This window comes from Meles meles, chromosome X (genome assembly GCF_922984935.1).
Source record: "Meles meles chromosome X, mMelMel3.1 paternal haplotype, whole genome shotgun sequence".
Classification (NCBI taxonomy): domain Eukaryota; kingdom Metazoa; phylum Chordata; class Mammalia; order Carnivora; family Mustelidae; genus Meles; species Meles meles.
In genome coordinates, this window is record NC_060087.1 from 105,544,878 (window position 1) to 105,570,710 (window position 25,833).

At 34.9% G+C, this 25,833-nt stretch overlaps 1 protein-coding gene across 6 annotated transcripts in view; it reads left to right on the forward strand.

Annotated features, from left to right (window-relative positions):
* The window catches only part of STAG2 (stromal antigen 2), a 146,810-nt gene that overhangs the window by 94,446 nt on the left and 26,531 nt on the right, over nucleotides 1-25,833 (forward strand). For all 6 annotated transcript variants that reach the window (XM_045994926.1, XM_045994924.1, XM_045994930.1 and 3 more), the window contains exons 10-24: nucleotides 98-221; nucleotides 1,041-1,139; nucleotides 1,239-1,318; nucleotides 7,212-7,319; nucleotides 9,288-9,399; nucleotides 11,084-11,201; nucleotides 12,051-12,154; nucleotides 13,198-13,290; nucleotides 13,423-13,512; nucleotides 14,138-14,341; nucleotides 15,926-15,996; nucleotides 16,499-16,586; nucleotides 16,676-16,756; nucleotides 18,371-18,463; nucleotides 21,654-21,828. In XM_045994926.1, the coding sequence (XP_045850882.1) occupies nucleotides 98-221; nucleotides 1,041-1,139; nucleotides 1,239-1,318; nucleotides 7,212-7,319; nucleotides 9,288-9,399; nucleotides 11,084-11,201; nucleotides 12,051-12,154; nucleotides 13,198-13,290; nucleotides 13,423-13,512; nucleotides 14,138-14,341; nucleotides 15,926-15,996; nucleotides 16,499-16,586; nucleotides 16,676-16,756; nucleotides 18,371-18,463; nucleotides 21,654-21,828 (1,640 nt within the window). The remainder of the gene's footprint in view (nucleotides 1-97; nucleotides 222-1,040; nucleotides 1,140-1,238; nucleotides 1,319-7,211; nucleotides 7,320-9,287; nucleotides 9,400-11,083; nucleotides 11,202-12,050; nucleotides 12,155-13,197; nucleotides 13,291-13,422; nucleotides 13,513-14,137; nucleotides 14,342-15,925; nucleotides 15,997-16,498; nucleotides 16,587-16,675; nucleotides 16,757-18,370; nucleotides 18,464-21,653; nucleotides 21,829-25,833) is intronic.

A 25,833-nucleotide genomic window follows, 5' to 3' on the forward strand; every position in this document is an offset into this window, starting at 1 on the left:
TTATACTAGGTGTGAAGTATTTGGCAGCTCTTAGATAAATCACAAATCCTGATGTTATAGTGGCACTAATATACAAATTTTTTCTTCCTCCATTCAGTGATGCAATAGCTGAAATTCGAGCTATTTGCATTGAAGAAATTGGCATTTGGATGAAGATGTATAGTGATGCCTTTCTAAATGACAGTTATTTAAAATATGTTGGCTGGACTATGCATGATAAGGTAAGATGTGCCCCTACAGAATGTTTATATGTCTATACATAGGCATAGCTATCTTTAGCTCTCATTCCTAATGAGTTACCTGTGTATAGGTATACCTGGGGCCACATTCCTATAGGCCTTTCTCTTTTATGCTTTTATGTCTGAATAGAAGACCATGAAAACATGGTCTCTATGGTCCCCTAGATTTTTTTAATCTTAGTAACTGATTTAGACTTCAATCTTGAATTATTTTTTATAGTGAAACAGACATTAGAATCATATGGGTCGTAGTGGATAGGCATTTCTTAGAACTGTAAGAAGAGTCTCTATTCTTACTATGTGAGTGCTATATACTTTTAAAAGTTTTTCTAACTTTTCTTCTCTCTTTATAAACATGTATCTTAGCCAGATTATAAATTACACCTTGGTTTCTGACATTTTTTTATATTACTTTTTTTATTCTACCTTTCTCTTAGGCTGCCTCTTAACTAGACTTGAAGTTCTTTGCATATATCCTTTATAGATACTACTTTCTGTAAAGGAAAACATACTGTGAAATATGCTACTATTGTCTTTCACAATAGTATTGCTCTGAACAGAGTTTCAAAAAATTTTCATTTGACATACAGAAATAGTTACCCCAAAGGTATTTAGTATTAAATGTATGTACTGATTCCTATTTTTTCATTATCAAAGATGAGAGTTTTTTAAAATGAGAGTTTTGAAGAATTGTATGGAACATACTTAAAAACCTAAAGTAAAAGATACTATGTATGTCTTGAATATTCAAGTTGAAAATATGCCAAGTTTTAATGAATTTTCTCTTGTTGCTTCATTTAGCAAGGTGAGGTAAGACTCAAATGTCTCACTGCTCTACAAGGGCTTTATTATAACAAAGAGCTTAATTCCAAACTGGAGCTTTTTACCAGTCGGTTCAAGGTTAGTATTCCTTTTCGTATTTAAAAATTACCTGTTGTTTGAAAATATTTTTCTCTTACTTTTACTTTAAAAATATCTTAATTTTTTTTTTGTCCTTAGGATAGAATTGTGTCTATGACCCTTGACAAAGAATATGATGTCGCAGTACAAGCAATAAAATTACTAACCCTTGTTTTACAGTAAGTATGTTCTTACTGCATATTACTAATGTCCAGATATTTAAATAATACATTAGACTACATGGTTTAAATTTATCTGTTATAAATTTTAATGACTTAAGTCATGGAAGTTTTATAGCTGGAAGTTTGATTTTCTCATGTAAGTCTGAGAAAATGGAAAGAAAAAACCATTAAAGTAGAAAATTTTAACTGGGCTAGGAATTCATGTGTTCCCATTCTAACGGTCAGTTTCCTTTCCATTTCACTGTCTTAGGTGCCCTTGAAATAAAATTAAACACCTGAGTGTATTAAATGTGATTATTATATTTTGTTACACTTTTAGAAATTAGTATTTACTGAAATTTCTCTGGAAACAATCTGAATTTAAAACATTCTATTATATTAAAATGTAATAATGTAATTTATTTTTTCTTTTAAAAAAATTTACCATTTTAATTTTTGAAAACATTTTAAAGTTTTAATTGAAGTGTATTTAGCAGATACTATTAAATTCATTTCAGGTGTACAACATATTGATTCAATAATTATATACTTTATGAAATCCTCACCACAGTATGTGTATTACAGTATTACTGACTGTATTCCCTATGATGTACTTGTCGTCATACTGCCATCCTTGTGACTTACTTATAACTGAAAGTTTGTACCTCTTAAATTCTTTTACCCATTTTGCCCATTCCCCTACCCCCCTCCCCTTTGGTAACAGTGCACGAGGCTTCCTTTTTTTCCAGTACTGTTCTTTTTGTCTTTCATTCTGACTGGTGTGAAGTGATACCTAATTGTGGTTTTAGTTTGCATTTCCTTAATAATTAGTGATGTTGACAGTCTTTTCATTTGTCATTTGGTCATCTGTATGTCTTTGGAAAAATGTCTATTTGGGTCTTCTGCCGAGGTTTTATTTTATTTTATTTATTATTTTTAAAAAGATTTATTTATTTGACAGACAGACAAGAGAGTGGGGGAGAGACATCAAGAAGAGGAACACAAGCCAGGGAAGTGGGAGAGGGAGAAGCAGGGTTCTGGCTGAGCAGGGAACCCAGCGTGGGGCTTGATCCTAGGGTCCTGGGATCATGACCTGAGCTGAAGGCAGATGCTTAATGACTGAGCCACCCAGGCACCCCCTCTGGCGAGTTTTTAATCAGATTTTTCTTCAGTTTTGATGTGGACTTAAATGAAAACAGTATGGAGGTTCCTCAGAAAACTAAAAATAGAAGTACCATAGGATCCAGGAATTCCACTTCTAGATATTTACCCAAAGACAATGGAAACACTGATTTGAGCAGATATATGCACCCTTACGTTTATTGGAACGTTATTTGCTATCGCCAAGACACAGAAACAACATAAGTGCCCCCATCAACAGATGAATGGATAAAGAAAATTGTGTGTGTGTATACATACACACACACACACACACACACACACATGCATACAGTGGAATATTAGTCATAAAAGTTCACAATTTTAGGGGCACCTGGGTGGCTCGGTCATTAAGTGTCTGCCTTCCGCTCAGGTGATGGTCCCAGGGTCCTGGGATGGAGCCCCACTCTGGGCTCCCTGCTCAGCAGGAAGCCTGCTTTTCCCTCTCCGATTCCCCTGCTTGTGTTCCTTCTCATGCTGTCTCTCTCTCTATGTCAAATAACTAAACCTTCAAAAAAAGTTTACAGTTTCAAATATACTTTAAATGTAGTTCAGTAGCATTTAGTATGTTCACCTTGTTGTGAAGCCATCACCCTTAATGCATATCCATAACTATTTTTAATCATCCCATACTAAACCTTTGTACCCATTAAATACTGTTCCCCATTCCTTCCTTCCTGCCCAGCCCCTAGTGACCACTGTTGTACTTTTTATCTCTATGAATTTGACTATTTTAGGTAACTCACATAAGTATCTGTCCTATCTCACTTAGCATGGTACCTTAAGAGCTCATTCATATGTTGTAGCATGTATCGTGATTTCACTTACTTTTCAGGCTCAGTAATACTCCATTGTATGTTTATACCACATCTTATTTACCCATTCATTTCTCAGTGGACATTTAGGTTGTTACGATGATCCAAATAATAATTGCCAAAGGGTATTTTTTTAATACAGCATACTACTACTGGCACTCCTATGGAAAATTCATCATGTAATGGTAGCCTGTAAAATTGTGAAAAAAAACTAATGAGTGATGACTGCCCAATGTCATTTTAAGTCATATTGTAAAACTAGTAATTTTTAAATTTTTGGTACTGGTGTGTGAGTAGACTGATAAGTAGCAGAGAATAAAGAATCCAGGAACCTAGTATAGGGTGAGATTACTCACCCTATACTATATGGGGAGATTAAAGGAAATGCCACCTTTAAGAAAATAAATGGTTTTGGGGTATTGGGTGGCTTAGTCGGCTGAACGTCTGTCTTTGGCTCGGGTGATGATTTCAGGGTCCTGGGATCGAGCCCCATGTCAGGCTCTCTGCATGGTGGGAAGCCTGCTTCTCCCTCTCCTTCTGCCTGCTGGTCCCCCTGCTTATGCGTGTGCGCTCGCTCTCTCTGTCAAATAAAGAAATCTTTTTTTAAAAGATTATATTTATTTATTGGACAGAGATCACAAGTAGGCAGAGAGGCAGGCAGAGAGGGGGAGGGGGAAGCAGGCACCCTGCTGAGCAGAGAGGCGGATGCCGATGCTGGGCTCTATCCCAGGACCCTGGGATCATGACCTGAGCCGAAGGCAGAGGCTTTAACTGACTGAGCCACCCAGGTGCCCCTCAAATAAAGCAATCTTAAAAAGATAAATGGTTTTCTGACAGCTGGGTTCTATTTGGGGAAAAATTAAATCGAATTCCCATCTCATTCCTTATATAAAAATAATTACAAACTGAGGGTTCTTTTTTTTTAAGATTTTATTTATTTATTTGACAGACTGAGATCACAAGCAGGCAGAGAGGGAGGCAGAGAGAGAGAGAGGAGGAAGCAGGCTCCCTGCTAAGCAGAGAGCCGGATGTGGAGCTTGATCCCAGGACCCTGGGATCATGATCTGAGCCGAAGGCAGAGGCTTTAACCCACTGAGCCACCCAGGCGCCCCCAAACTGAGGGTTTTTGAGGGGAGGGGAGTCGGGGGTTGGGTGAGCCTGGTGGTGGGTGTTGTGGAGGGCACATATTGCATGGAACACTGGGTGTGGTACATAAACAATGAATGTTGGAACACTGAAAAGAAATAAAGTAAAATGGAAAAAAAATAATTTCCAGGTGGATGGCATGTTTAAATGCAAGTAAATGAAACCATTAAAGTACTAGATGAAAACTTGGGGAGATTAAATGTTTTTATTTTATATGTAAAATGAACAAGATCTTTCTGAACATGAAATAAAACCTAGACATAAAAAATCTTTGAATTGGGGCACCTGGGTGGCTCAGTGGGTTAAAGCCTCTGCCTTCAGCTCAGGTCATGATCCTGGAGTCCTGGGATCGCCCTGCACTGGGCTCTCTGCTCATCAGGGAGCCTGCTTCCTCCTCTCTCTCTGTCTGCCTCTCTGCCTACTTGTCATCTCTGTCTGTCAAAAAAATAAATAAAATCTTTTAAAAAAATCATTGAATTAACTACATAAAAATGAAAAGTGTCTTTATGACATAAAATACCATAAATTCAGAAAACCAATGACAGATTGGTCAAAATATTTTTATCATTGGAGTCATATTCAATAAATTAAAGAATGGAAACCCAATAATGGTCAAAATTTAGAGAACCAGATCATGGACAGAAAGAAAATAAAAATTTAAACATATGAAAAAATGTTCACCTACACTCAGAGACAGGTAAATTAAAATGAGATCATTTTTTAACCTGTTGCTTGACAAAGATAGAAAAGTGTTTGATAGTATACTGTATTGTTGAAGCTGTGCGAAAACAGGTCCTTAAACATTGTGACGGGGGACTATTAATTGGTATATCCTCTTTGGAGAAAAGCTTGGCAGTATCTTTATTCAAAATTTTAAATGCTCACATTCTCTAATGAATACATTGTTTTTAATAGAATTTTTGAAATAACATAAGTGATTTATCAGAGGAAGAATTAAATATGTAATAGCTATTTTGAGCAGTCTTAACTATGACATTTTCTCTTCTAGTTGGACTTTAAAAATTATAAATATATATACATGTTATGAAAGTATTGGAAGAATTCTGAAATAAGAAAGTAATAATACTCTACATGTATTTCTGTAGCTAGTTCTTCCTCAATACCCTGCAGACATTTTTCCTTATTTCTCATATTTTTATGAAGGATAATAGACTCATTTATGTTGATTTGGCCATTATAAATACCTAATAACTGAAATTTGTCAAGAACAGTCCTTTTCTAACAATTAAAATGGGCAGACTACTGCACGTTTAACTATACCTTAACTGGTTTGATTCAGTATATGTCTTTTTTTTTTAAGGATTTTATTTATTTATTTTTCAGAGTGAGCACAGGCAGACAGGGTGGCAGGCAGAGGCAGAGGGAGAAGCAGGCTCCCCGCTGAGCAAGGAGCCCGATGTGGGACTCAATCCCAGGACTTTGGCTGGGATCATGACCCGAGCCGAAGGCAGCCACCTAACCAATGGAGCCACCCAGGCGTCCCAATATATGTCTTTTCATTGTAAAATGACACTGGTTGTTTTTCCAGTAACAGTTCAGTATTATACATAGAGTAATTTAAGTCAGAATGCTTTCAAAACTTGAATTTTAACATTTTGGTTTTATTTTTCTGAAAAAGAAGTAATGTTTCCTTAGACATCAGGCTTCTGGAAACCTTGACACAGCAGAAAACCAAAAAGGGGAAAAAAAAAAAGAAAACCAAAAAGGATCTGAGCTCCTCAGCTAACCATCTGATGTACTTTAGACCTTTTTTGCTGGTGGTGGTCCTGTGGTTCTCAATTTATATAGAGTGCTAAAAACCTAGGTTGTTTATTTCACAGCAGACGGAAAGCGTATTAGGAGGTAAAGAGCTATGAGACACCAGGACCCTGAAAGCAAAGTCTGTAAGGGAAGAACTAGACAATGTTTACCCTTGGGTACTGTGGTCGATGGGCCTAATAATGACTTTTATTTACCAAGAAGATTTTATTAGGCTTATTTTGTTTTTTAAAAGTAAGATCAGGAAAATGAGCACTACGTTTCAGTAAGATTTTTCCAGTGGTAGTTTGTAATTAAAGGTCTTCGGCATTTAAATTTTGATTATTTCAAAAAAACCATTTGCCGGGGCGCCTGGGTGGCTCAGTGGTTTAAGCCGCTGCCTTGGGCTCGGGTCATGATCTCAGGGGCCTGGGATCGAGTCTGCTCCACAGGGAGCCTGCTTCCCTCTCACTCTCTCTCTGCCTGCCTCTCTGCCTACTTGTGATCTCTCTCTGTCAAATACATAAATAAAAACAAAGCAAAACAAAACAAAAAACCATTTGCCTTTTCTCATATGATATTCAGTACATGGTGCATGAAGTATTTATCATTGTGAGATAATTGGGCTGTTAGTATATTTTAATGTGATATTATCTTGTTATTACTGTGAAATACAGTATTTTCTGTGATGATTAACTCTAAGCTCTTAGAATGCTACCACTTAATTTTTTTTACATTAATTTATATTATTTTGTCTTCCTTTCTCTTTAATATCCTTGTCACCTTATTACTTCTCTTCAGCAGATATTTCTGTATTTTGGTATTCACTCTCATTTTACCTCCCATTGATCTTAGATGTTGACAAAATATTCAGCTCTTTTATCAGAGCTTGCTTTTACTGACATGATAATCAAATGAAGTTGATTTTTTTTAAACACACGTTAGTGAAAAGTGTATTATTTTTTAATGTATGAGCATATATGAAACTGCTACTGCTCATTTGTTTTCTTTTTCTTTCTTTCTTTTTTTTTTAGGAGTAGTGAAGAAGTTCTTACTGCAGAAGATTGTGAAAATGTCTACCATCTGGTTTATTCAGCTCACCGGCCAGTAGCAGTAGCAGCTGGGGAATTTCTCTACAAAAAGTAAACCTACATTTTTGTTATTCTTTAAAACCTACTTTTATGACAGTAATTTATTGTACTTTAATCAATATTAAAAAATATGTAATTCATTTAAAAAACTATTCATACAGGTCAAGTAGGAACTTTCACATTTTACTCTTCAGAGGTTTCAGTTCTAATGTCTTTTAATGAATAGAATATATAAAACTCCATACAAGGTATATAAAAATCATCATGTTAAGACCCTTTCCTAATTTTTTATTGTTTTCGCCAATATCAGTTCCTAAATATTGTCTTATTATAATATTTAGTACTAAGTCTGTTATTGCTTGCTTTAGAAAATATTAAAGGGCTTTGCTTTACGTGTTTGATAGAGTTTGACGTAAGAATCCCTAAAACCCTATAGTCCTTTTTATGTTGGTATAACACTTCAGATTAAGTAGTATGGATAGCAGTGTGAATATCTGACCACAGAAAACATTCGGCAAATGTTATGTAATGGCTTTTAAAGAGAAAAATTTGTGGGGTACCTGGGTGACTCAGTTGGTTAAGTGTCTGCCTTCTGCTCAGGTCAAGATCCTGGGATTGAGCCCGGCCTTGGGCTCCCTGCTGAGCAGGGAATCTGCTTCTCCCTTTCCCTCTGCCCCTCTCGCTGCTTCTGTACTCTCTCTCTCTATCATTCTGTCTTTCAAATAAATAAATAAAATCTTAAAAAAGAAAAGATGGTTTCTCTTTAAACAAAAAATAAAGAGAACAATTTGAACCACATGGACTAAACTGTATCTTTGTGGTAAGATTTTATTAAAATTCCTGTGGGGGAGCATTTATTAGAGTACATGATGTAAAATGTTCATAGTCCAGTTTCTATTCATTGCTGTCCAGTGATATATCTTTGTTATTTATAAGGAAAAACCACCATGATATTCATAGAAAGAGGTAACTGTATGCACACTTCGAGATAATTGTGCAAGAAAGTTAGAAGGAAAATATATGTTCAGTTTTAAAGAGATGACTATTTACAGGTTAATGTGCATAAATGGTATGAGCTAGTGTAATACTTTTACAAAAGGAAATAGTTGAATAAAATGCAGTAATTTTTTTAAGATTTTTTTTTTATTTGACAGAGAGAGAGAGAGTGCACGAGTGAGCACAACAGGGGGAGCATCAGGCAGAGGAAGAGGGAGAAGCAGGCTCCCCACTGAGCAGGGAGCCAGATGTGGGACTCCATCCCAGGACCTCGGGATCATGACCTGAGCTGAAGGCAGATGCTTAATCGACTGAGCCACCCAGGCGCCTCAAATGCAGTAATATTTTTAAAAAAAGAAATAATCCAGGGGTGCCTTGGTGGCTCAGTGGGTTAAGCCTCTGCCTGTGGCTTGGGTCGTGGTCTCGGGATCCTGGGATCGAGTCCCGGGTCAGGCTCTCTGCTTGGCGGGGAGCCTGCTTCCTCCTCTCTCTCTCTGCCTGCCTGCCTCTCTGTCTACTTGTGATCTCTGTCTGTCAAATAAATAAAAATCTTAAAAAATAATCCACGGGTGCCTGGTGGCTCAGTCAGTTGGGTGTCTCTTTTTGGCTGGGACTGTGGTCTCAGGGTCCTGGGATTGACCCCTGCAGTAGGCTTCCTGCTCTGCCAGGAGCCTGCTTTCTCCCTCTTCCCTCCGCATGTCGCTCCGCCCCCTTGCTTGTGCTCTTTTGTTTGCTCGCTTGCCCTCTCTCAAATAAATAAATAAAATCTTTAAAAAAAATAAGCCATAACTCCATGAAATTAACTGGAGAAGTTAATTGAAGAGGACTTAGAAGTACCATTAAGTATGAAATGAAAAGGATTTATAGCTATTATTTACCTGGATATCATGTTGTAAAATACCTATCCAGGCCCCATTTACTTTCTTCTATTAGATGCTTAAATATAGAATCCAAACTGTTTTTTAAAATTAGGAAGTAATGTTTTTTTTTTGTTTTAAAAGTTAATATTTTCCTTGATCATAGGCTCTTCAGTCGTAGAGATCCAGAGGACGATGGGATGATGAAAAGAAGGGGCCGACAAGGTCCAAATGCCAACCTTGTTAAGACATTGGTTTTTTTCTTTCTGGAAAGTGAGGTTAGTTGATGTTCATTTTGTACTTACGTTCAAAACAATTTGGAGAAGGGGTTGAAATGACATGCATCTTAAAATCTTCCGTATATCACAGTAAATCTTGGATAGAATAACGTTGTACCCATTACACAAAATTTAGAAAAACATTCTTTTAGTAAGATGTTCAAATAAGGGGATTTATGTATAGTACTAAGAGTATGAATTTTGGAGTCAGAAAGACCTTATTACCAATTGTGTTCCTCTATTTACTTGTGTAACTGGTTTAGTTGCTTAATCTTTCTAAGTTTCATTTTCTTTGTAAAAATGTGGATAATAATTTCTCAGGTAACATTGAGCTAATCCATGTAAAACTCTTTATTTTTCATGTGAAACTGTTAATATAGACCTTGTGCTTTGTTCTCAGTATTTGGTACCTGCTTTTTAAACTTTTGTTGAAGGTAGGGATTTACATTTAACATCAGCTCTTTAGGTCTCCCTCCGATTGAAAATTTGCCTGTTAACCAGAATTTGAGAGGATTCAACATACATTTTTCATGTTCATATTATGTATTAGTTAGTTTTAGGGTCTTTCATTTAAATTTTTAAATTTTTTCTGTATATAGAAATATAGTTGGCTTTTGCATCTGCATCTTTCCTGAATTCACTTATTTTAGTAAGGTTTTAATAGATTCCTTGGGATTATCTGTAATAATGCAAATAATGTTCAGTTTACTTCTTCCTTTCCTATATTTGTGCCATTTTCCCCTGGCCTTGTTGAACTGATTAAGACATCCAGTAGAATGTTGAATAGAAGTGGTGAGAGTGGACATCTTTTGATTGTTCCTGATCTTAGGGGTAAAGCATCCAGTATTTCTACATTGTTATTTAGTTATAGTTCACATGGTGTAGTTATTTATATTGAGAATGTTTTCTTCTGTCCCTTTTGTTGAGTTTTATCATGAGTGATGTTGAATTCTATCCAGTGCTTGTTCTGAGATGATTATTTTATTGAGACGATTATTTTATCCTTCATTATGTTAATATTTGAATTATGTTGACTAGTTTTTTGAATGTTGAACCAACCTTGAATTCCTAGGCTAAAACCTACTTAGTCATGATCTGTTACCTTTTCTATATATTGCTGGTTTCACTTTGCTAGGTTTTTGAGGATACTCTATCTATGTTCATGTTAGATGTTGGCCTCCATATTTTTTTATTGGTAATGTCTTTGACAGGATTTGGTATCATCATAATGATAGTCCCTGGAAACAAGTTGGGAATCTGTAGGGCCTTTTAGTCTTCACAAAATGAAGAGAAATAATATGCTTATGTATTGAGTTGATGAGTAAACTTTTAAAAAATGTTTAAGTAACCATAATTACTCCCGTTAAATTAAATTAACAGTGTATTTTATAACTGAGTGTGGTTAACTCGTGGTATTGAGTCCAAATAGGCACTAAATATACATGCATATTTTTTTCAGAATTTTTTCAGAATTAATTTTCTTGTTAATTATCGTAATAATTATTGTGAGTTTACTTATACTCAGCAAGCTAAGGCACTTTCTTCTTTGTCCTTTTTTCCATTTGACCTAAAAAAACAGATTGCTGTTTGAGTTTGTACATGGTGCCAGCAAAGCTTCCATTCTTTTGAATTGAGGCTAGTATGCTGTTTGTCTAAGAGCACATTGGTCTTTTTTAAATTTTAGTTACATGAGCATGCAGCATACCTTGTGGATAGCATGTGGGACTGCGCTACTGAGCTACTGAAAGACTGGGAATGTATGAATAGCTTGTTGCTGGAGGAGCCGCTGAGTGGAGAAGAAGGTAAATGGATGTTTAATTATGGTGTTTTGTTACCTAGTCAGTTTTATTTTTTTTTAAAGATTTTTATTTTATTTATTTGACAGACAGAGATCACAAGTAGGCAGAGAGGCAGGCAGAGAGAGGAGGAGGTAGCAGGCTCTCCGCTGAGCAGAGAGCCCGATGTGGGGCTCGATCCCAGGACCCTGAGATCATGACCTGAGCAGAAGGCAGAGGCTTTAACCCACTGAGCCACCCAGGCGCCCCCACCTAGTCAGTTTTAAAAATAGATTTTACTTACTCCATTTGTTTCTCTTTAATATTAAAAAGTAATTGAGAGTGCTTGCTTTGGCAGCACATACACTAAAAAGTAATTGAGGGGTACCTGGGTGGCTAAGTCTGTTGGGCATATGACTTTCTCAGGGCCCTTAGATTGGGCCTTGGGCCCTGTATGGAGTCTGCTTGAGATTCTCTCCCTTACGCTCTACTCTTCCCCTGCATGAGTGTTTCTTTTCTCTCTCTCAAATAAATCTTTAAAAAAAAGGTAATGGAAAATCTACGTGAATAATTTTGTTTTCATATACATGAATATTACGAAGAAAAATGTAGTTGCTGTCAGTACTGAGTTGTTAAAAATTTTTTTTGTGGTATCTCTGTTCATATTTTCTTTGGTTAAATTGTGGACCAGTGGTACACAGATTTGTACTGTTCAGTAAAGTTTTAATTCTCATCCTAGCTGTGATACTGTAATGGGATTTTCTTTAGTACATTAGGTCAGATTCTGTCACAGGCAGAAGGATTGTTATGTAATACTTATAAGTAACATATAGGGAAAAAAGAAAAAGGTTAATTCTTTCTGATTTTTTTTTTCAGCACTAACAGATAGACAAGAGAGTGCTCTGATTGAAATAATGCTTTGTACCATTAGACAAGCAGCTGAATGTCATCCCCCTGTGGGAAGAGGGACAGGAAAAAGGGTATGTTGGTATAGTTTCACTATTCTAAGGTCTGTTTCTCCTTTGGTGTGATTTTAAAAACTCTTGCACATAACTATAAAGCCAGATTATTGAATCTTACATTTTGTTTTTCAGATGATCTTTGCCCATACGTATATGTTAGAAATAAATTTTAAAGCATTAACAATTTGGGAAATTTTGAGTTTCTTCCATGAGATACTTTTGTTAGTTACTATAGAAGATAAAGTGATTAACTTCTCTCAAGACTTAATATAGCTTACCATTTTAGAATGGTGCATTTTTGCATTTTGGTTTATCTATAGATTTGCTTTTTCTTTTAATAAAAATTAGGAATTAAAACAATTATTCATCAAAATGGAGAAATTCCTGTTTCCTTGGATTATATTTTAATTCATCACTACAGAGTTCACATATATTTGTATTGTAGACCAATAATTTCACAACCTTTGAAACTTTGATTATGAGGCATAAAAATACATGGTTTGTCACATAGTATACATCTATATATATGTGTGTGTGTTTGTATGTAATTGAAACAAAAGTTCTTCAACAATGCTTATGGTATGTGACACATTCTGTTTTATTTTGTTTTCTGTTTTTTTCTTCTTTTTCTAATCAGTGATAGAATTCATGCTATCCTAAGTGAATTCATGTTGAGTTCATAATCCATGCATCATCGCCCACAGCTTAGAGTAGTCTGAAATGCTATTCAGTCCCATTATTGTATAAGCTCCTAAACTTTTCCTGTTCCTAACTGTTGCTTTATTTGTCTAATGGTAGCATTGGTTAGTTTAATTGGGTACTGATTTTGCCTCTAGAACTATTTAGAGGTTTTTTTTGGTGCTGTTATTTTAGGTGGCTTTTAAAAAATACTGTGCAAGTTATTCTTTGTTACTCTTAGCTTTCATGTTTTACAGTAGAAATTTTAGTGTCCTTCATTTAAACTGTAGTTTCATTACTTATTTTGTATGTCTTAACTTAAACTTGAGAACCTAAGTTATTAGGTTTAATAAATACTTAAAAGCATCGTTGTGTTGCTTTAGGTGCTGACAGCGAAGGAGAAGAAGACCCAGTTGGATGACAGGACAAAAATCACTGAACTTTTTGCTGTGGCCCTTCCTCAGTTATTAGCTAAGGTAAGTTTGTATAATAGAAGAGTATTCATAAGAAATTAATAAGTTTTGTTTGGAAATGTCAAACCGATTTTTATCATAATGTTTAACAACATTATTGTGATGTTTTGACGTGATTTTTTTTTTATTTCAAAGTACTCTATAGATGCAGAAAAGGTGACTAACTTGTTGCAGTTGCCTCAGTATTTTGACTTGGAAATATATACCACTGGACGATTAGAAAAGGTACAATGTTTCTCTGTATAAAAACAACCTTGAAGAAAAACTACTAGTTTAGTTCGTCCCATCATACTGTTTCTTTATATTTTTGAAACTTCGAATTTTAAAGGAAACCTACATTTTATATATCTTCTTTGTTTTTTATAAGTTGGATTTAGAGAATGGTATTAATGAGGCTTCCCTTTGATTCATACCCATACCCATGCCCTCATTCCTAGCCATTATTTGATTATATCTGAGAGATTTATGGAGATTGGGGGTAGGTAACTGGATAATAACAATTATAAAATGAAAGCAGTTAATATTCAGTGAGTACTTTTACTGTGTTCCAGGAATATAAATACTTATATAATATATCCAGGAATATAAATTCTTTGTATTAACATTCTTACCAAAGTCCTATGAGATAGGTAATATTGTTCCCATTAAAGCTGAGGAAATAAGTATGGTTGGATCAGTGTATTTACTTACCACGACTAGGAAAACACACTGAAATATATGCCCTACTTGTAGAGTTACTGTTTTTGAAGCTTTTCACCAAGTTAGTATAGACTTTCTGTGCCTATCATATGTACCTTAGTTTTTTCTAATATGTACCTTAGTTTTAATGAAAAAAACTTTGATTTTGCAGCATTTGGATGCCTTATTACGACAGATCCGGAATATTGTAGAGAAGCACACAGATACAGATGTTTTGGAAGCATGTTCTAAAACTTACCATGCACTCTGTAATGAAGAGTTCACAATCTTCAACAGGGTAGATATTTCAAGAAGTCAACTGATAGATGAGTTGGCAGATAAATTTAACCGGCTTCTTGAAGATTTTCTGCAAGAGGTATGTATTAAACGTATTTTGTCAGTTGGGTCCCTCCCCTTTAATAACTGAATTAGTCACCATTCCTGGTGATAGTCCCTAGCAGTATGTTGAAAAATACTCAGATATTCTGCTCTTTGATTCATCATGCTACTATTACTCTTCCACCAAAATGGGAAGGTGGTAAGAATCTTGACTTAGAGAAGGTAAAAGCAAAACTAGTACCCCTTACACTTTTTTAACTTTAAAGAAATGATCTCAGATATTACCAGGGTTTAGCTGAAGTTGAGGCTGTTAGGCAACACAGTGTAAATGAAACAGAAAAGGAGAGCTAGACTGTGGCTATCTAGCCTCAAAAAGTAGGCTGTTTATTACTGTTATGGCAGTGTTAGTAAGGAAAGGTACTAATGTTAGAGCCACTGTTGATTTTGTAGTTTCCTGTGTTCTGTTCTGTTAATATTTCCAAAGAGCTTACAGTGTGGCACTCAAATACACTTACAGTTTTTTTACTTTTATCTTTTTTGATTAAGGAGGGCTAATGTTGTGATGAGCACTGGGTGTTATATGCAACTACTGAATCATTGAATACTCCATCAAAAACTAATGATGGACTGTATAGTGGCTAATTTGACATAATAAAGAAGTATGTACTTAACAGTTTAATTGACTTGCATTAAAATAAAGTCATAATTCTCAATACATTTAGCCTTTTTCACGTCAGTTTTGTCATTAATGTTGCAAAATCATATGGACAGTGTAATTTTCAGTTTTCTTTTTAATAGTTGCTTCTTAAGCTTTCTTTTTTGTAACAGTCCATGCTTTTACTAAGTTTTGCTTAACTGGTGGTTTGTGCAAATAAGTTAATATACGGTGATCACATTCGTAGTTTAAAAATGTAATGGCTCTACTCTTGGCTAGCTATGATTGTGATTAGGACAAGTTAATTTAAAATCAAGCATGGGTTAATTAAGTTTATTAATATAGAGAAACTGTTTAGAAATAAGCATTTTTGAGAGACTTGGAGTTCTTTACAGTATGTTTGGTAGTGTTTAAAAAAATTCACAAGTTTCATGCAGTAAGACTCGTAAGTTTTTCAAAAACTTAAGTTACTCTCAATTGGAAAATTGATATCCAGGAGGGACTATGCATATCTACTCTTTATACAGAAGGTTTTTTTCCAAATTGTTACTGGTCTGGTATGTCTTTCTTGAGCACTATGTTTCTTTCATTAAGGTTTTGTCTTTTAGGTGTTGTTTTTATGATCTCTTGCTTATCCTTTACTGTTTTTAATAGTCCCAATACATTTTTTTACTGTGAAAGACTAAATGTCTTCATAGTTTTGTGTCAAGACTACTTCAAAGAGAGGGGAGAATGTCATTCAGTGTTTATCTCTTGGGTGTAGTGTACCTGTGATGATAACTGTGTTGATTCATTCCTCCAGCCATATTGCTTTAAATTTGGACAGATCTAGGTATTGAATGACAGAGTTAATTTGTGGTATTAAGCTATTCTTTCTTTTTAAGGTGGTATCACCAGTGTGATAGTCTAAGATTTTTCACTTGGTGGTTATTAAGATTTAATGTTATATATAATTGATATTCATAGGGTGAAGAACCTGATGAAGATGATGCATATCAGGTATTGTCAACATTGAAGAGAATCACTGCTTTTCATAAGTAAGTTGAATTTTAATGTTCTGATTTCTTAAAACTGTAGCAAAATCAAAACCAACTTGCATGTTTTAATGTTATCAGTTCTGCTAGATTTCTTTTTTTTTTTAATAATTTTTTTAAAAGATTTATTTGTCAGAGAGAGAATGTGCAGGCAGAGCGAGAAGCTGAGTGGGGAGCCCAGTATTATGGGGTTCTATCCTAGGATGCTGGGATCATGACCTGAGCTGAAGGCTGATGCTTAACCAGCTGAGCCACCCAGGCGTACCAGTTCTGCTAGATTTCTTGTGCTTATATATAAAAAGTAGTTGACAGAGTCATGTTTTAAAGTGAGAAATAATTGATAGACTGTCAGCCAGTATACTTTTTAAAAAAATACATTTTTTTTTTTGTTGTGGATGCATGTTACAGTTTGCTGTATTTACTTTGACAGCATTTTGTTAACATTCAAGTCCAGAATAAAAGTGATTAAGCTTAACTTTAAATATAACTTGATTCTTTTTTACAGTGCCCATGATCTTTCAAAGTGGGATTTGTTTGCTTGTAATTACAAACTGTTGAAAACCGGAATTGAAAATGGAGACATGCCTGAGCAGGTTTTTATTTATTTTCAAGTTACATACTTAACTTTGAGAATGAATACTTGGGACTTTTTAGTTTTTACTGTATTCTCTTCTTTTTACAGATAGTTATTCATGCACTGCAGTGTACTCACTATGTAATCCTTTGGCAGCTTGCAAAGATAACTGAAAGCAGCTCTACAAAGGTTTGTGGTAGTCCAGTGGAGTTCTTATTACATTAAATATCATTAGATATCATTAACTGTTTTCAGCAAACTTTCAGTGAGATCAGTTTTGGTGAAGTCTTGCTTATTTCTAAATTACTGTTTAGGCGTGTGTACCATTAGAAAGTTATGTTTATAATTTGATGTATATTCAGTGAAAGAACATTAATATGTTTCAAGGTATGATTTTAAATTTAAAACATTTTACATTTTAAGGTGGCATAATTTATGTATTTTCATGTTCTCAAAAGTATTGAGAACATACAGAAATACAGATTTTGTAAATTATGACCAAGAGCTTTCGAAACAAGCTTATAGCTATTGGATTATATAAATTGATGATAACAAGCCAGCTGCCCCTAGATCTTCTTATGCCTCAGTATTGTTTTGGGATCACATTTTTCATACGCAGGATCTTTCTACTGATGTTCCAGATTCATTGTAAGTCACTTTGTTTAGTAATTGAACCAAAACAATATTGCCTTTTTCATCTGTAACTGACTGAGCCACCTTAGGTGCCCCTTGTCTTTTTTTATTTGTAAACTGGAAACTTAAAAAGATTGTACTTGCTGTACATATAGCCTTAAATATTATTCAGGTACATTTTTATACATACTATGTAACATCTTGGAGATAGAGAATTTGTTGTTCATAGTTTTTTTCCTCAAAAATGATTGTCTTGATACTAAGTTTCTTTTGTGTAAAATCACAGAATAATTTTAAATGCTTAGGATTTCTTTGAGCTTTTAAAGAGCAAGAAATGGGTATTTTCCCCTTGAAAAAGCAATTCAGTATTGTTGTTAGTGCATTTTTTGTCAGACAACTAAGAAATTCATTTAACTCAATATCAGCTTATAGCAGGAACAACAACCAAATATGATTGCTCATCTAAGTCAAACGCATTAAATTAAAAACGAAAATGGGAAAAGATTATATTTTGAGTAGAGGGGAAAGGGTAAAAATGAATGATACTAAATATAAAATTATTCTGAAGCTTGGTTAAATTTTCTTTACCAAATCAATCAAGTTAAACCTGTTTTTAGGGAAAGATTTTATCATTTTAATATTACAAGACATTAAAATTTGTTTAAATTGGAGTAATACTACAAAACTGATTTTTTTTCCATCTCTTTAAAAAGTACAACTGATATATCCTTCAAGTAAGATATGAAAGATGTTGTCTTTTTTATTAATTAATTTCTTCTGTTAATCAGTTGGCTACCCTTCAAGTTACAAAACAAGGATGGAGCATTAATCTTTACCCTATAAACATTCTGAGGTAGTAGATTTGTTAAAGATAGCCATGTACAGTCATATAGTTTTTCTCATTTTAAAGGACCCAGACCACTTCGGATATGCACTAATATACCTGTTATTTTTAAGGCTGTAGTTTGTTGCTGTTTTTTTAAAAAAATGGTCTAATTTCTTTTTTTTTCTTTCTTATGAATAGTAAAGAAGAATTTAATGTATAAGCAGAGTAAATATAGTTAAATATATGATAATATTTTGTGTAATTTGAAGCATGTTAAGTACTAAATGAGGTTTTTATACAATTGTTCATGTTAAATTTTTTTTATTCATGTTAAATTTTTTAAGGAGGACTTGCTGCGTTTAAAGAAACAGATGAGGGTTTTCTGTCAGATATGTCAGCATTACCTGACCAACGTGAATACTACTGTTAAGGAACAGGTTAGTAATTACTGTAGCTAGCCATCTTTTGTAAGCAACCCTTAATAAATATCTGAAATAATATAGAAAACTTAAGTAATACTGAGGTTGAGCAAAGCAGAAATGTCTTATATCTGTCCATGTATATGATAGTCAAACAGATTAATAATTTCATATGGAGTTTATAGATTGTATTATAGATTACCTTCATTGAAATTATTCTATGTTATTATTTATGACTTGGTAAAGAGGCCCATATATACAAATTAGATGTATGAAATTACATAAGTTATTCTTGAACTTAACAAGTGCAAGTATGCCTCAGGGAGGGGAACGGGTTTTTGTCATCTCTGAGACATGGTTTTGTCATCTCTGAGAATATTATCAGATAGATACTGACATTCCTGCCCATCCTGACTGTGTACATTATTTTTGTGTTGTGTGGACTTTGTCTGAAATAAAAATTTTAATCATTTCCCTGCCTTCAGAGTGTTATCTTCTTACTTCATATGCTCTCATTGTGGAAATACATTGTTAACTGCTGTCACAGGTAGTTTTCCCATCTGTAAAATGAATTCTAATCCTGGGACTGAGAGCTATTTAGTTTTAATTCCCTAATAGAGGATTAAGCTTTTTGTACATTTGCTTTTTAAATGCTTCTATGGAGAAGACATTTTTATAATCATAAGAAATATTAATAATGATACAGTCAAGTGGTTATGGTGATTTCAGGGTTTTTTTTTTTTGACCATTTCATTCTGCTTAACCTTTGCATATTGGGGGAGAGCCCCACCAGTCATATGTTGGATACTGTTTGTTTATTTTTATTTTTAAATTTTTGGGGTCACTACTTATTTTAAATTAGGGTATACTTCTTTTTTTTCCATTTTATTTTATTTTATTTCTTTTCAGTGTTCCAGCGTTCGTTGTTTATGCATCACACTCAGTGCTCTATGCAGTATGTGCCCTCCATAATACCCACAACCAGGATCACCCAACCCCCCGCCCCCTCCCCTCCAAACCCTCAGTTTGTTTCTCAGAGTCCACAGTCTCTCATGGTTTGTCTCTCCCTCCAATTTCCCCCAACTCACTTCTCTGCTCCATCTCCCATTATCCTCCATGTTACTCCTTATGCGCCACAAGTAAGTGAAACCATACGATACTTGACTCTCTCTGCTTGACTTATTTCACTTAGCATAGTCTTCTTCCAGTCCCATCCTTCTTAAAGCTACTATGAAAGCAGGTCAGATATGGTTATCCAGCTATAAAGCGATTAGTAAACTCCTTCAACCTTTGTGATTGTCAGTTGTCTGTATTTTATTTTAAAGTATCAAAACTGATTTCAGTGAAATACATTTAGAGTTTTATAGTTAAAAATTCACGTTCACTATCCCACTGTTAATTTTATTTTTCTTCTTCCAACTCCCATTTTTCACTCCCATACCTGTATGCTTGGGCATAAATAAATTAGAAGATACTAGATGGCCAAGATCCAGTAACTGATTTCCACATTTTTCTTGAAAAAGTATGAAGTATATCCCTATAATTACTACATTGCCCAATTCTCCAGTGTTTACTATGTAGTTTTGAATTGTAGCAGTAAAGGATTTGGAAATTTAATTTTCATCTGTATAGTTCACATGAAAGGAACAAAAATTTCCATAGATAGTAAATTCAATTTAGAGTTAAACTCTTTGTTTTTTTAAGATTTTATTTATCTATTTGACAGACAGAGATCACAAGTAGGCAGAGAGGCAAGCAGAGAGAGAGACCGAGGGAGGAGGAAGCAGGCTCCCTGCTGAGCAGAGAGCCGGATGTGGGCCTTGATCCCAGGACCCTGAGATCATGACCCGAGCCGAAGGCAGAGCTTTAACCCACTGAGCCACTCAGGCGCCCCTAGAGTTAAACTCTTAGGATAGATTTTAATGAGGTATACATTGATCCAGAATTAATAACATGAAGTATTCCTCTTTGTTTTCATATGCCACCAAGATATTCAGCATAATATTCCCTATTAAAGTGTTAACACAATTTCTTATGGGTTATCATATGTACCTCATATTTAATCTGTTTTTCAGGCCTTGGCAATTAATTATTTGGTCATGAAATATCTTGTATGTCAGTCTTCCTAACAGCTTCCAGAAATATGTCCTGGTCAATTCACTTGACCTGCCAGTTTACCTTTTTAGTCAGTATCACCATGCTTATCACTCTTTTTTTCTTACGTATGTTGCAAAAGTTTTTGTACTCAGATATCCTGATGGGTGTAAATGACTACTATCATAGTAAAATGAGGAAAAACTTAAAGAAGTAAAAGCATAAAGTAAAAGAGAAAGAAGTAAATGTGGTTAGTTCCAAGAAGATGAAAACATTATTGAGATCCGCTTTGTGCTCTGTGTTACCTGTCTTAGCAGTAATTTAAATGTAATTCCTTTAATGTAATTCGCTGTGGACTTTGTGACTGCCAAATTCTATTTTTGTTACCCGTTCCCAACAGATAATTAAAAATTTCCAATTTTCTTCTGAATACTTTTACCAGTGTTTGAATCGATTTAAAACTCCTGGCAGAGTTTTTATAAGCTTCTTTTTTTTTTATAAGCTTCTTGAGATACAACTTTGGATTTATGTTTATTATGATATTATTGGATTGGTCTGATGAGTACCTAAGCAGGCACGTAGTTTGTTGTGGTTTTTTTTCCTACTTAATCGCTACAATTGTTACAATTGAGAATGAGAGTGCTTAAAAAGTACCAAGGACTTTGTGATCTCTCTTCTGGGAGATAGTTGATCTCCTTGGTATGTTTTTGTCTCATAGAGGAAAGGAATGGTACCAAGTTTATGTTATTCTCTATTTAGGGATGTATATACTACGAGGTATTGTCATATAGTGGAGAGTGGGTTTTGGAGTCAGAAAACCTGAGGTTGAGTCCTGATTGCATGTTTTGGTAGTGTTAACATATTGTGTACAAGTCACTTAACGTTGCTGAAAATAATACTTAATGAAATTACTTTATAGTTAGTAAAGCATGATTGCAAATACTAGAAATCATTTTTACAGCAATTTTATTCCTCAGCTTTAAAAACTTAAGAAAATACTATACACTGATTTTTCTTAGAAGTTGGATTCTGTTTCTGTGTTAAATATATGTTACTTGTGGCAGTTGGTGAAAAACCTTGGATTATAGCATGCTGTACTTTTTTTTTTTAATAGGCCTTCACTATTCTATGTGATATTCTGATGATCTTCAGCCATCAAATTATGTCAGGAGGGCGCGACATGTTAGAGCCATTAGTTTACACCCCTGATTCTTCATTGCAGTCTGAGTTACTCAGCTTCATTCTGGATCATGTCTTCATTGAACAGGATGATGATAACAACAGCGCAGGTAATTTTGTTGGCATCTTTTTGTTAAGTCTTTGCATCCACCATAAATTTAAGTAACAGTGATGTAAAGTGTGATCCTATTTGATATTTTATTCTGAAAACATTAAACACCAGTGCATGTTCCAGCACATTTATATTAATTTTTGTAATATTCTAAAAACATGGTGATATCTCAGGGCATAATCTTTGGAGTCAGATCTTTGGTTCTCACTAGCCCAAGCTTGTTTTTCTAATTTGTAGCTACCTTACAGAACTGTCTGAATTAATTGAGGAAAGTGACTTGTGCAGTGCCTGGGTATGAAGTAGGTACTCAGTAAAATTTACTCCCTCTTCCCCTTTTGTTGTATACTTTTGTAACACAGGTTTTCATATTTTGAGGGGGTTATTAAACTTTGTAATTTCTCAATGTTAGAAGATGTTTGAAATTGTTCTGTAAATGTCTGGGACAGTATAGAATGTTCACAGGAAAATAACCTCACCAGTCTTCCCTAGTGGTAAGTTACTCTTTCTACCCCAATTACATACAACAGATGTCTTACTTGAATAAGAGGTCACCGAAAAAAGTGTTGGGTATTTTCTTTCTGGGTTTGGTCTTAATTTGAAGTTATACTTGAAGGACAGTATAACATCATTATAGGGACACCTGGGTGTCTCAGTCAATTAAGCATCTGCCTTTGGCTCAGGTCGTGATTCCAGGTTCCTGGGATCGAGTTCCACATTGGGCTCCTTGCTCAGCGGGGAATCTGCTTCTCCCTCTGCCTGCTGCTCCCTCTACTTGTGCTCGCTCTCTCTGGTAAACAGACAAATAAGTAGATAAATACAATCTTTTAAAAAAATAAAACATCAGGGGGCGCCTGGGTGGCTCAGTGGTTTAAGCCTCTGCCTTCGGCTCGGGTCATGATCTCAGGGTCCTGGGATCGAGCCCCACATCGGGCTCTCTGCTCAGTGGGGAGCCTGTTTCTCCCTCTCTCTCTGCCTGCCTCTCTGCCTACTTGTGACCTCTCTCTCTGTCAAATAAATAAATAAAATATTAAAAAAAAAAAAACACATCAGTATATATGAATCTCCATACATATACTAACATACCCCTGCAAATCAGATTCTAAATACATACAATTTTAGAAATGGCTTGTAGTTTATTTTCATTAAGAACTTGTTGATGGTTTAGTTACACTTTTATTTTTAACATTTATTTGACATTTGTTGGTCAGGAAGTAATGTTGTGGATATCAAAAAATGAGACAGTTCCTTTAAGAATTCAAGTGCAGGGGCGACTGGGTGGCTCAATGGGTTAAGCCTCTGCCTCCAGCTCAGGTCATGATCCCAGGGGGCTGGGGCTCTCTGCTCAGCAGGGAGCCTGTTTCCCCCTCTCTGCCTGCTTGTGATCTTTGTCTGTTAAATAAGTAAATAAAATCTTCAAAAAAAATTCAAGTGCAAAAAATACCTAAAAACAAATAATTACAATGCGGTTTGATAAGTAATAGGAGCATGTTCACATTGTTGTGGTCATGTAGAGGACCGTTTAACTGGTCTGGCAGTCAAAACATTGAAATAAGCTAGCATCTGGGTTGGATCCTAAAAGACGAGTAGGAGTTTTTAAAACTTCTTGGGAAAGCCTAGCTGCATTCCAAAAATTGATACAAAATCAGTTTTCTTTTATAATCCTTTTGTTATAGTTGGGGGACTGTCTCTGCTTCAATTACACCATAGAACTAGAAAGAGAATAAGCTCTCCAATACTTCTGAATTTTCTGGGAGCTTCTTTAAATTATGCTCAGTCTTACCTTCTTGGACGTTTTTTCCCCCTATTTAAAAATGAAATGTATTCCAGTTTTTTTTGAAAAATGTAAAATATAACATTTTGTCCATATCTGCCACCAGCATTTGTCAAATTTTGTTGTTTGTTAGCAATTTTTTTAGAGGGGGAGTAAAGTATAGATACAGAAGAAACCCTCAGTTGTATCCCTGTCCAATCCTATTATTTTTCCCTGGGGATAACTGCTATCCTGCATTGGTGTTATCATGCCTTTGCATTTTAATTTTACTATACCAGGAGTTTATGTATCTGTTAACAATACATAGTTTATTTTCTGTTGCTAGCTCCCATATAAATGGTATTATGTTGAATATTTTATTTTGCATCTTGCTTTTTTGCGTTAACATTTTTGAAATTTGTCAGTGTTGACATATGGTTAGAGCTTATTCATCTTGACTACTGAATTATTATGTAATATGAATTAACCCTACTTTTTTTATTCTTTTTCTTATAAAAAGATTTTATTTATTTGACAGAGAGCAAGAGAACACAAGCAGGGGAGAGGGAGAAGCAGGCTCCCTGCTCAGCAGGGAGCCTGATATGGGGCTGGATCCACCTGAGCTGAAGGCAGACGCTTAATTGACTGAGCCACCTAGGCGCCCCACTTTTACCCTTTTTAAAAAAGATTTTATTTATTCATTTTAGAGAGAACATGAGCAGGGAGGGGCAGAGGAGGAAAGTGAAAAAATCTGAAGAAGATTTTTCACTGAGTGCAGAGCCCCGTTGTGCTCAGTGGGGCTCAATTCCATGACTGTGAGACCATGACCTGAGCTGAAATCAAGTTTGATGCTTAACCAACTGAGTCACCCAGGCACGACTACTTTATCCAATTTCTTCCCTATTATATAAATAGTGTACAATAAATGTTCTTAAACTTACTGGCTTGAGCACATGTGCAAATGCTTTTCTAGTGCATACCTAAGAGTGTAATTGCCAGATTATATAGTCTTTGTTCATCTTAAATTTGACCACATGTTGTGAAAATATTCTCCAGAGTGGTTGTATTGTTTTATTCTCCCACCAGCACGGTGAGTTTCCATTGGTTTTCATTCTCATCTAACCCCTGGTGTTGTAGACCCATGGTTATTTTATTTGATTTGTTAGCCCATGTACAGTAGGTGAGGAAGAGAATGCTTCTAGAGGCACTGATATCACAGAATAATAAAGGCAATTGACATACATGAAAGGCCCAGTATGCTATATACTTCTCTAACATTCTTTAATCTTCACAAGATAAAAGGTGGCTAGTTTTTGATGAGAAGTGAAAAAAACCCTAGAGTGTCTTGACTGGCTCATTCAGAAGAGCATGCAACTCTCGATTTCAGGGTTGTGAGTACAAGCCCCATGTTGGGTTGTAGAGATTAACACACACACACACTCTGACACACACACACACACTCCTACCTTAAAAGAAAAAGGCGAAAAAAGTGAAAATTAGAGCTCAAAAACTCGGTAATTAATATCTGGGTAATTTAGTCTGTAGGGGAGAACCTCTACATATGTGTACTTCCTGAGAGTAGTACTGAACAGTGATTAGAAACAGTATTGTATAGAAATCCATTATAATCATGGAGACAATTACAAAAAGTTTATTATGTTCAGGGTAATTTTCTGAAAGAATAAACAAGACATTTTAGGTTTCTAAGCAAATGTCTTTGGGATTCTGGAATATGCACTTGTGATAAAACTTTTTCTTATGGTCTATCTTAAATTCCTAGTCTCAGAATTTGGTTTTAACTTACTAGCAGTTATTGAAGATTATCAGAGGTAGGGTAAAATAAACATTTGTTTTAAAGAACATTCCTGTTTTACAAACTATTTTTTTGATATTGGGAACCTTATATTGAAGACCTGACAGAGTATACACCTACAGTTCACAAAGGAGGAAATATAAATGGCTAATAAATGCACAAAAACCTTGAACTTCACTGGTAACCAAAGAAAAGTAAATCAGAATAAAGTAGCTTTTAATAAGGAATTTTGTTGGTAAAGTTTGTTCAGAGGAAAGTTCTTTACATAGCTTTTTGTATAAAAGACTTCATCACAATTTTGTTTGCAATATCAAATAATCAGAAATAATCTTTTGGCAGTACTTGGAAGCTGTAGTCCGGCTTCCTTGACTACAAAGTTGGAAATAAGCCTATTTCCGTGATAAATCTGAATGTCAACATCTCACATAATGGGTCAGAGC